The sequence below is a fragment of the Salvia splendens genome, chromosome 2 (assembly GCF_004379255.2).
Source record: "Salvia splendens isolate huo1 chromosome 2, SspV2, whole genome shotgun sequence".
Lineage (NCBI taxonomy): Eukaryota > Viridiplantae > Streptophyta > Magnoliopsida > Lamiales > Lamiaceae > Salvia > Salvia splendens.
Window position 1 is genome coordinate 8,196,896 of NC_056033.1, and position 11,346 is coordinate 8,208,241.

General features: G+C 36.6%; 1 protein-coding gene across 1 annotated transcript; it reads right to left on the reverse strand.

The window, feature by feature from the left end:
- Nucleotides 1-700: 700 nt before the first annotated feature.
- On the reverse strand, nucleotides 701-1,383 carry LOC121771789. Its single transcript, XM_042168673.1, has one exon. It carries the CDS (start codon nucleotides 1,362-1,364, stop codon nucleotides 786-788), a length of 579 nt encoding a protein of 192 aa, XP_042024607.1. The 5' UTR covers nucleotides 1,365-1,383; the 3' UTR covers nucleotides 701-785.
- Between the last annotated feature and the right edge of the window lie 9,963 nt (nucleotides 1,384-11,346).

Consider the following 11,346-nt stretch of genomic DNA (forward strand, 5'->3'; position numbering starts at 1 on the left):
TCAATGTTTTTTAGTTTACCTTACCATGAAATTGAAAATTTACATTTTAAAATATAGCTTTCACTTCTAAATTAATATCATAAATATATTCTGATTGTAAATTGAATTAGAATATTAAAAATGACACCATACAAAATTCAACTACAACACAATCAAATGTTTAATTGTACCAAACATATGCTTATATTTAATACTAGCTCATTCAAAAGTTTAAAAACCCATATTTCATTGAAAAACTTACAAGTCTCCCAAATTAAAGCAAAATAATTAGGACAAAGATATATATATATATATATATATATATATATATATATATATATATATATATATATATATATATATAGGGAGATGATCAAAATAAGTATGTGTTTAAATCCAGAAATGCAGACCAAATCTTGGCCCTAGGATTAGATGATCTAATGGTCAATAATTAACCAAAAATACGGAAGGTCATAATTAAGCAATTTTAGGTCATATTATAATATTTGGGTTTAATGTCATGCTAAGATCGTTTGAGGTCATGCTTTGTTAGCATGACCTAAAAATTACCTAATTATGACCTAATAGTGCCCTAATTATGATATTGTTCTGTGTTTCTGTATTTAAATCTAGTTTTGCATAGATCAAAACCCTATATATATATATATATATATTATATATATATATAAACTATAGGCTTATGCAATCCACATGTTCTGCATGCGACACACTGGTTCGCAGCCGATCGAATCGGCCGGACCGATCCGGTTTATAAAACGAAACAGCAATTACTCATACTAAAAAACTTAGAGAATAACCCAATTCCCAACTTTGGGTTTAACCGCTTTCTCCCTAATCGGATCCAAACTCGGCTTCCATCCCTTCCCCGAAATCTGCCTGCTCAGAAACTCCGGCCTTCCCTCCAATATCTCCGCAAAGCAATCCAATCTCTCCTCTTCCACCTCATCCGAACTTACCGGGAGCTTCCTCCTCTCCACTCCGCAGCCTCTCCTCCCTCCGATCGCCGGCAAAATCCGCGCGACCAGCGGCACGAGACCAGTGCACGACAGCAGCGCGTTCGATTTGATCCCGGCGTTGTTGCCGAAGATCAATCTCCGAGCTTCCTCCGACGACAGCTGGATCGGCTTGCCCTTCCTGATCCGGAGCATCAGGTAGGTTTTCCTGATCTCCAGCTTCTGATCCGCCGGAAGCGGCGCCGCCTTTTTCCCGCTGGCGATCGGCTTGAATTCCACCACCACATGCTGCGGGTGCTCCAGCATGAGCTCCGCCGCGGTGAGGGGCTCGTCGTAGGTGACCACGCCGCCGTCGGAGAGGATCACTCGTCCGCCGGCGTCAGGTAGGCAGCGGGGGGCAGCGTTCCCCATCGGATTCAATGTGTGTTGAATTCAGATAGTAATTGGAGTAAAAGCATGCGTTTCGTTGCATTTTATATATAGAGAAGGGGTTTGTTAAACCGCTCCAATTAGATGGTGGACTCGGTAACAACTAATTTTGAATGTCAAATCAGGTCATTAATCTGCCCCTGGATTTATATTTTTATTCTTATATTTAATACATATGATAATATTATGTGGTAGGAATCTACGTAAAATGAATATGACTTTCACTAAAATTATTATGTTGATTTTGCGTTAATTACTCCATACATTATACATAATCAGTTAGAAAATCACATCAAATTATATTAAATACAGGATATGCTATTCAAATTTTTTTAAAATGCATAAGTATATTAATACTCCCTCCGTCCCCGAATAAGAGTCGCTAATTTTCATTTTGGGCCGTCCCTCATTAAGAGTCACTCTTCATTTTTACCATAAATGGTAGTAGGCCCCACATTCCACTAACTCACTACACTCACATTTTATTATAAAACCAATATAAAAATGTGGGTCCCACATTCAACCAACTTTTTCAACCAATTTTTCTCTACATTTCTTAAAACTCGTGCCCGGTCAAAGAACGACTCCTATTAGGGGACGGAGGGAGTATCTTTTATCGCACATACAATGTGCATCAATAAAATGGACGAATTTTCTAATACACACGTGACTCTCTCATCCCATATGCATATTGTTGGATTATTTTTCGTGTCAATTATCTACTACTCCATACTATTCTAACACACTATTTTCATAGTTACACAGTAATCAGTATTATATCTTTATGCTAATGTGTTGCATTAGTTTGATGATTCATTAGAGCGTCTGGGTTTACGGTTTTGTAAACATTAAAATTTAGGTTAACACTTGCTTAGGAGATACTACTACTTTTAGTATTTACGAATTGGTAAACTTGAAAATGATATTAAGCAAAATGATTAACAATTCATCAAAATAGAGAGAGACACATAGTTGTCAATTTTGGGTATTGTAGAGTTTGATTTGTAGCTATATTGATATATTGAGAGGTACTTAGTCATACCAACCAATCCATGTTAAGAGGAACCGTTCAACGGCATTACTTTCAACTAATTTTATGTTATGAAAAATGTAAATGCTTATAAACTCATAAAAGAGAAAGATGAAAGAGAAGTTGTTATTTTGTTAACACCATTATAGTAGGTAGGGTAACGACTCGAGAAATCAAGTGTTGGGCCACCTGAAATAAAAGGTCTATTATGAATTGGGGTATGATGTGGAAGTCTGAATTCTCTTGCTACTCCGCCCGACTCGACATGGACATTTTATTTATCCCTCCATGCAATAAATATTGCGTACATTTAGGCGTGAGAAAAAAAAACACATCAGAAAATCGAATATCTGAATTGAACTAAACCAAATTTTATAATTTTGTTAGATTTTTTCGGACGGCTTTTTTATTCGATACGAGTAAATAAGAATCTGAAAACTGAATTTATTTTTAATTTTCTTATTTCGGAATTTTGATTAATGCGTGATACATTTTTATTATGATAATGGTTTTTAGATCAAAGTAGCTTTCATCCATAACGAATGTCATATTTTTCCTTCGGATTAAAAAAATAATTGGCAAATAGCTATAAATCACAACTCTCACTGTATATTAAATCCATTAAAACGTAGAATTGATCGAAAAAATTTACAACTAAGAAAATTATCATGGTCCATTTGTGATTTTCCAATTTTATAGTTAATTCAATTTAATTATTTGAATTTTCCAGTTTTGGTTTTTTATAGTACTATAGTGTTATAAATTTTGTGTTTTCTGTTTGTATCAATTTTTAATTTGTTTTCAATTTTTTGAGTTCGATTTAATTCGGATTTGGATTTTATTTTATAAAAAAAATGATTTTGTGTTAGGATCAAACCGAAATTTGGCTTATTCTAAATAGTAGTACGAAAGCAGTTACAAAAAATGGGACCCGAAGTCGATGAATCAATGTAGATCATCAACTACTGATCTGATTTGAATAAACGATCGATAGTACATTCACAAAATTGGGGCGAATTATTCATCACAATTCACAGAATTATAATTGTAGAATTACATAGGTGAAGGATTTAAAAAAGAAAATCCAAAACCTAATTCTAAATAGTAGTCTCCAATTGAATTGAATTGAATTGAATTGAGTTAAATTCCCTCGTGAATAGGTTCCAAAGCAGGTTTCCACTGCTTCACTCGATGATTCCGACGTCCAATAACTTCACTCTCAGCTTCTCCTAATACTCTATCACAACCCTCCTGATCCGCCACCACAGGAAGAACTCTTGAACTACGTCGTTTGGATCTCCTCCCACTGCAAAACGACTCGATAGCCGCCATCTCCGAATCCGCAACCCTTCCGTTCACTCTACTGACCGGAATCAGTACATAAATCCCGCCGCCGACCAGAATGTCGTCGGCTTTTATGGCGGAGAATCGGCGATCGCGCCGGAGATGACTCACCGGGGAAACTAGGCGGCCAGGCTGTTCGAGCATGAGGTCGGCTGCCGTGGTGGGGAGAGGGAGTAGGCGCAGCGTTCCCCGGTGAAGATCGATGAGTTTTGCTGTGTTGGGTTGGGCGGTGATGCAAGAGCTGATGTTTCCCATATACGACTAATGAATTTTACTAATCTCTAATTCAAAGGTATTGTTTTCTTGTGATTTGTGTTTTGATGAATGATTGAATTTGAGAGGGTTGAATTGAACTTGAAGTAGCGTATTGTATTTATAGGGCAGGAATGGAAGAGTGAATAGAGAGTGTGTGTGTTGTGTGTTGACTAGAAAAGCGTGTTGAAGATTACTAGTGTGTGTTGTGTGTCCACTAGATATTTATTGAATTATTCCTCTTCTGTATCTTGTGATAAGTGATTATCGCTTTCCCTCGAGAGTCAGTGGACTATGTGTTAATAGTGCTTGTTTTATTTAATTTTTCTGTACATTATATTTTATACCCAAATTGATACAAGTAAGTCTCATAATAGATTCGAATCTATTATGACCTTAGATGGTTTTATCAATTTAATCTCTTTTTGTAACTATTTTATTATTTGAATTTCACTATGATGATGAGATCGTGACATAGCATTTGATCTACTAATATTTTCTATCAAAAATATGTTGTACTGTATATAAAAATATTATTTCATTCATCCAAAAAATAGTCTTATTTATGGATGGTGTAAGCTAGGAATTAAACTCAAGAGGGGCAAAAATATACATAAGCAAATAATTTGAATAATTGAGAAGGAGGCATTTAAGAAGGATCTCAAATAAATATTCAAAATTGAAGAAAAAATAGTATAGAAGTAAATTTTTGAGTAGGGGCAATTGCCCCACTACAAGTCCATGTGGATCCGCCCCTAGATGTAATATCTAATGTAAAATTAGTGAAGTAAGAGAGAAAATGAGAAAAAAAATGTGAAAATTTTTTCATAAACAAAAATAAGACTAATTTTTATAGATAAATGGATTGATATTTTATTTTTACTTTTTTGAAACAATTAATTAAATTGATGGAGTGCAAATTAAAGAGCTCATCCAGTCTCTATAAATCAATTTAAATTATTTTTAACTTAATTAATTTCATTTCAAAATTTAGGATTAAACTAATAAATTGTTTTTGAACTGTTTTTTCTTCCTCCTTTAGGATGATAAAACTGGGCAAATTAAGATTTGGAGACTGATTCAACATATAGTTTTTACTAGTTTCAAAGTGAAAGATGCGTTAGTAGAGCACTATAACTCTAATTCTATAACCTTACATTTGTAATTACACTTTTATTTATTTAATATTGTAGAAAGATGATTAGGTGAGTGATGAATGTAAATTTTAAGTTTTAGTTGAAGTGTTTACCACGTAAGTTCAGATTATATGTATAAGTTTGCACACTAACAGTAACTCTATATCTATATTCATACACTCTGGCTGTACAAATTTCTTTGGCGCTATATAATCATACTCCACTTAACAACTAACAAACTGAATCAACCTGAAACAAACCAAATATTCCCACCATTTTTTGTCCATCTCTTCCGGCTCAAGCTCTATCTTTCCCTATCAACGAGAAAGAATGGACATACATACATACCTTTTAGGCATTTTCTTGATGACGAAGCCTAGTTTACCGGTGGTTACACATTTGAATCTGCAAGGTTCACCTTCCCCTTGCCGGTGGTTACACCAGTTAGGCCGAGGTGGTAGCGCAACTCGTCTTCAGAGGCAGCATATGGTATGTCCCAAAATGAGAAATGGAACAGTGGACAGTGCTTCATCAGAGAGGAGTGCATCTAGTTCCTTTTTGGATTCTGCAAAACGCTCTTTATCATAAGCATCAACCTGTGGAACCACAACACTGTTACTGTTATGTGCAAACTCTTAATAATCATACTCCACTTAATAAATTTCTTTGGAACTCTATATCTATATTCAGGGATAATTTTAATAAATGAAACAAATAGGACCAGCAGCATTTTAAAGAAAGTTAGTAATGAATATCTGCCTTACCATAGAAGCCAAGAATTGATTCCAAGTTCCCAAAATCACATTATCATCAAATGCGCTACACCTTGAACAATCTCTCATGTAGTGGAGTATCATTTTTAACCATCATATACTTTTGCGAAGTATATCATCTTACACTCCAGGTGCGATACAGATATAGCTTTAGAGGAGGGGGAGATAACAAATACTAGTATTTTCATCAACTTAGGCTAACCAAACGATTATTATCATCTCGGGTAATTTTGTTCTCTGATTAATTTTTTCAATTTCTTAAAATAATCTCCCACTCTCCCTCTTTGCCCTATTTCCCTATTAGTGTGAAGAAAAGTATCAATACATTCATATTTTCTAAGATCAAAGCAGGCTGCTTCAAATGCCAAAGACCAAAAGTTCTTCATATAAGCAGTTATTATTATTGTCTCAATGATTTAAACAATTCCTTACTGCAGTCGTAACTCAAAACATCACACTCCACTGATATCTCAACTACTACTGAATTCTCAAACCTTCTGCAGCTACAAACCACGCCACAAAATGATCCAAACCACATTTTCGAATACATAATAATCAAAATGCTAGGAAATGCAAAGAAAAACAACCCAATCCACATTCAACCTCATCTCTGTTTCCTCAAATCATAGAATCAGTAAATCGCAACAACAAATAAGGAATAATCACAATCAAAGCCACATACAGTTAGAAGTGATAGCAAAGGTGATCCGGCCACAGTGTGCAATGTCAAGTTGTCAAGCCTTGATGATCAATGTATGAATGCAGCGTGTGGTGCACAAGAGAAACCAATCACCAACCTCACACGAGCTCAAGTTGTGAATGAGCCAAAAGTGACAGCTAAGGTGCAGGACCACCCTTTTACTTGGAGAGACGTGTTGATCAAAGGATTGAAGAAGAAAGATGATTTGCAGAGTTAGTTTTAATTAAGGTTGTAAAACATGTTTAATCTTGTACTGTGTAGATTAGAGCAAGATTCTAGATTGTTCGGATGTGGAATATATGTAAGGGATCTTGTAACTTTATTTGATCAATGAACGATAGTTACTTCTCTCTCAATACATATTTAGTATATTCAAGTTCATCTTTCTTCTTTATGGATTCCGCAGCATGTTTTCATGGTATCAGAGCAGGATCCTTTTGATCATGTCTCTCCTACCCCTATAGCCTAGTTTCTTTGTTTCTTTCTGAAAATGGCAGAAGCTAACGAATCCATACCGCTGGCAACACTGCCACCAATTTTTTCTCAGTTGCCTCCAATTTCAGTCAAGCTGACTGATGGAAATTTCCTCATGTGGCAGCAACAAGTAGATGTTGCGGTTTATGGCTATGGCCTTGAAGGATTTATTACAGGAGAGACTGATCCTCCTCCACAGCTGATTCCAGACCAAGATGGAGAGTCAATGGTGTCAAATCTAGCCTTCATAACTTGGCAAAGGCAAGATAGGAGAGTAGCTAGGTGGCTCTTGTCCTGATTGTCAGAAAATGCTCTAACCTTGGTGGTAGGACTCGGATCTGCTAAAGATATATGGAGTGCACTGGATACCAACTTTGCAAGCCGCTCCACAGACAAGGTGATGCAATACCGTCAGATCCGTAGAGCATTGGAGATGTTAGTGCCTTTTTACTCAGTTTTGAGTCAAGAATGGAATCAACTAGAACTCATTCCATTAGCTCAGATGGATCTCAACCTTCACTGAATCTGGTCCAGCAGCAGTCTGGACAGAAAAGGGAGCAACAAAATTTCAACTACAACAAGTTTGAATCAGGAAGTGGAAGAGGATTTGAAGGCAGAAATCAAAGAGGAGGCCGAGGTGGAAGAGGCTATGGCAGAGGAGGGAACAAAATTGTCTAATCAGGTTTCTATCAATAAAATTAACATATACTCAATCCAATATATAATGATAGAAATTAGTCATATTTATAGATATAATATATGTAAGTATGATAATTTTGAGATAGATGCTTAAACTTAACCATAAATAAATCGTATTAATTTAAGATATATATAAATAAAAAAAAATAAACAAATTTCAAGAAAATTTAAAATATACTGTATTTTAGAAATTAAAATATTTCTTATAGAAAATTTGAATTTTCTAATTTATTTATCTCTTATTATATTAATATCAAGAGTGAACTGCACCAAAGGGCCCTAACTTTTCGCCTTGTAACATCAGAGGCCCCTAACTTTTAAAAATACCACCACAGGGATCTGACAAAACATATAATCACAAATTGTGTTTTTTCGGACCATTAGACCCTCAGGGCATGTAAAGGTAAAATCGGGCTTTTGCATGGCCGTCACTGCTGTGTCAGCTGCAGCACTGTTGACGGGACATCGAATTGCAATAGATGTGACAGGATATAATGCATGTTGTCCCCTAATATTTTCACACGCGTGAAAATAGTTTTCGGACCTGCATTGAAATTTCACAAATTTTGCCTTTCCAAAACATTTAGCTGTTCAACTCTATATTTTTTTCCCTCCAATTCCACTTTCACTTCATCATTTTTCCAGTTCGCCAAAATAATTAGCCTCTGCCTACCGCCTCTGCCTTGCAAGTCATTTTCATCCTTTTCATCAATGCCTCCAAAATGGAGACGAAGTGCCGCTGGAGCGTCCTCCGCTCGTAGTTCTTCAAGGCACAAAAAGAAGCCGGCAACGCCATCGTCTTCGTCACAATCACCTCCGGCATCACCTAGACACAGTAGAAGGGGTCGAGGGCCGGAGATAATCGACGTAGACCCAGAAACGTGGAGCATTCGCGATCCTCTGCTTGATTTCTTCTATCCGGAAGAAGAATATAGTACGTTCAAATTTAAAATTCCTAGCAAGGTTTTTGATTGTGATTTAGGGCTCCGAAAATTGGTTGTTTTGTGAAATTGTTTTGACTGTGTTGTAGGACTTTATATGTGAAATAAGTTTGGTTTAAATTTGGATGTTTGCTAACTCTATACAAACCCTAACAGGGGACCATCCCGGGATGTTTTCCTTCGGTTTTCATCACGAAGGGTCAATCTTCGAAATCAATGGACAGAAGAAGTATGTTGGGGGGCAATTGACATTCTTTGACTATTGCTGGATTCGTCAGTTCGAGCTCGTAGATCTTTCCATCATGGTATTGCGGTTGGGTTACAATAGGCAACTCATATGTGAGTTCTATTACGTTCATCGTGGAGGGCTACATGGAACGGACAGTCTTCGTACCAAGTGTCTGGGCCGTCTGGCCAATATGTTGTCAACATGCGTGATTTTACTTGTTCCTGCACATTGTGGCAGCTAGGGATGTCAATCGGGCCAACCCGTTCGGGTTGTCGGGCCATTCGGGTACGGGCTATTCGGGTTATGATTTTTTCGGGTTATAAAAGTTCGACCCTAACCCTAATCCTTCGGGTTTCGGGCTAACCCACCGGGTTATTCGGGCCAATGCGTATTTTTAATTCTTTTAATATTTTCAAAAAATAATACGTATTTTAAATTTTCTTTAATTATATACATATTTTTAATTAATCATTCAACAATGAAATACATATTTTTAATTTTCTTTAATATTTTTAAAAAAGATTAAGTTATTTAAATTTAAATAACTTATTCATTACATAATTATTTACAAAATATCTATCATAGTATGTTTATGTATTTAAAACATAAATCAACACTTTGTTTCAAAATTCAAACATAAATCAATTCGTAGAAAATTAAATAAAATTTTCATAACGTGAGAGGTGCATCGTAGATGTAACAAAAATATTTTGAATTGTTAAAGAGTGAATTATCAAGATGTTAGCTAATTGGAGTAACTCTAAGTTTTCTTGAATTATGATTGATCAATTTCTTAATATAATCTCCCACTCTCCCTCTTTGCCCTATTTCCCTATTAGTGTGAAGAAAAGTATCAATACATTCATATTTTCTAAGATCAAAGCAGGCTGCTTCAAATGCCAAAGACCAAAAGTTCTTCATATAAGCAGTTATTATTATTGTCTCAATGATTTAAACAATTCCTTACTGCAGTCGTAACTCAAAACATCACACTCCACTGATATCTCAACTACTACTGAATTCTCAAACCTTCTGCAGCTACAAACCACGCCACAAAATGATCCAAACCACATTTTCGAATACATAATAATCAAAATGCTAGGAAATGCAAAGAAAAACAACCCAATCCACATTCAACCTCATCTCTGTTTCCTCAAATCATAGAATCAGTAAATCGCAACAACAAATAAGGAATAATCACAATCAAAGCCACATACAGTTAGAAGTGATAGCAAAGGTGATCCGGCCACAGTGTGCAATGTCAAGTTGTCAAGCCTTGATGATCAATGTATGAATGCAGCGTGTGGTGCACAAGAGAAACCAATCACCAACCTCACACGAGCTCAAGTTGTGAATGAGCCAAAAGTGACAGCTAAGGTGAAGGACCACCCTTGTACTTGGAGAGACGTGTTGATCAAAGGATTGAAGAAGAAAGATGATTTGCAGAGTTAGTTTTAATTAAGGTTGTAAAACATGTTTAATCTTGTACTGTGTAGATTAGAGCAAGATTCTAGATTGTTCGAATGTGGAATATATGTAAGGGATCTTGTAACTTTATTTGATCAATGAACGATAGTTACTTCTCTCTCAACACATATTTAGCATATTCAAGTTCATCTTTCTTCTTCATGGATTCCGCAGCATGTTTTCATGGTATCACAGCAGGATCCTTTTGATCATGTCTCTCCTACCCCTATAGCCTAGTTTCTTTGTTTCTTTCTGAAAATGGCAGAAGCTAACGAATCCATACCGCTGGCAACACTGCCACCAATTTTTTCTCAGTTGCCTCCAATTTCAGTCAAGCTGACTGATGGAAATTTCCTCATGTGGCAGCAACAAGTAGATGTTGCGGTTTATGGCTATGGCCTTGAAGGATTTATTACAGGAGAGACTGATCCTCCTCCACAGCTGATTCCAAACCAAGATGGAGAGTCAATGGTGTCAAATCCAACCTTCATAACTTGGCAAAGGCAAGATAGGAGAGTAGCTGGGTGGCTCTTGTCCTGATTGTCAGAAAATGCTCTAACCTTGGTGGTAGGACTCGGATCTGCTAAAGATATATGGAGTGCACTGGATACCAACTTTGCAAGCCGCTCCACAGCCAAGGTGATGCAATACCGTCAGATCCGTGGAGCATTGGAGATGTTAGTGCCTTTTTACACAGTTTTGAGTCAAGAATGGAATCAGCTAGAACTCATGCTGTACGAGAATATCCTCTACCCCATCAATGGGGTAGCTAGCTGGCCGAAGAGTACTGCGGATGGTTCAGTGGAATTGGCGCCCCCGAGGTCAAAGCGACAGCGTGGTAGGCCGAAGAAACTGAGACGTGAGGAGCCCCAGATTCGTCTTCATGCAGATGGAGGTGAGTCATTGCGTCGCACCTTCG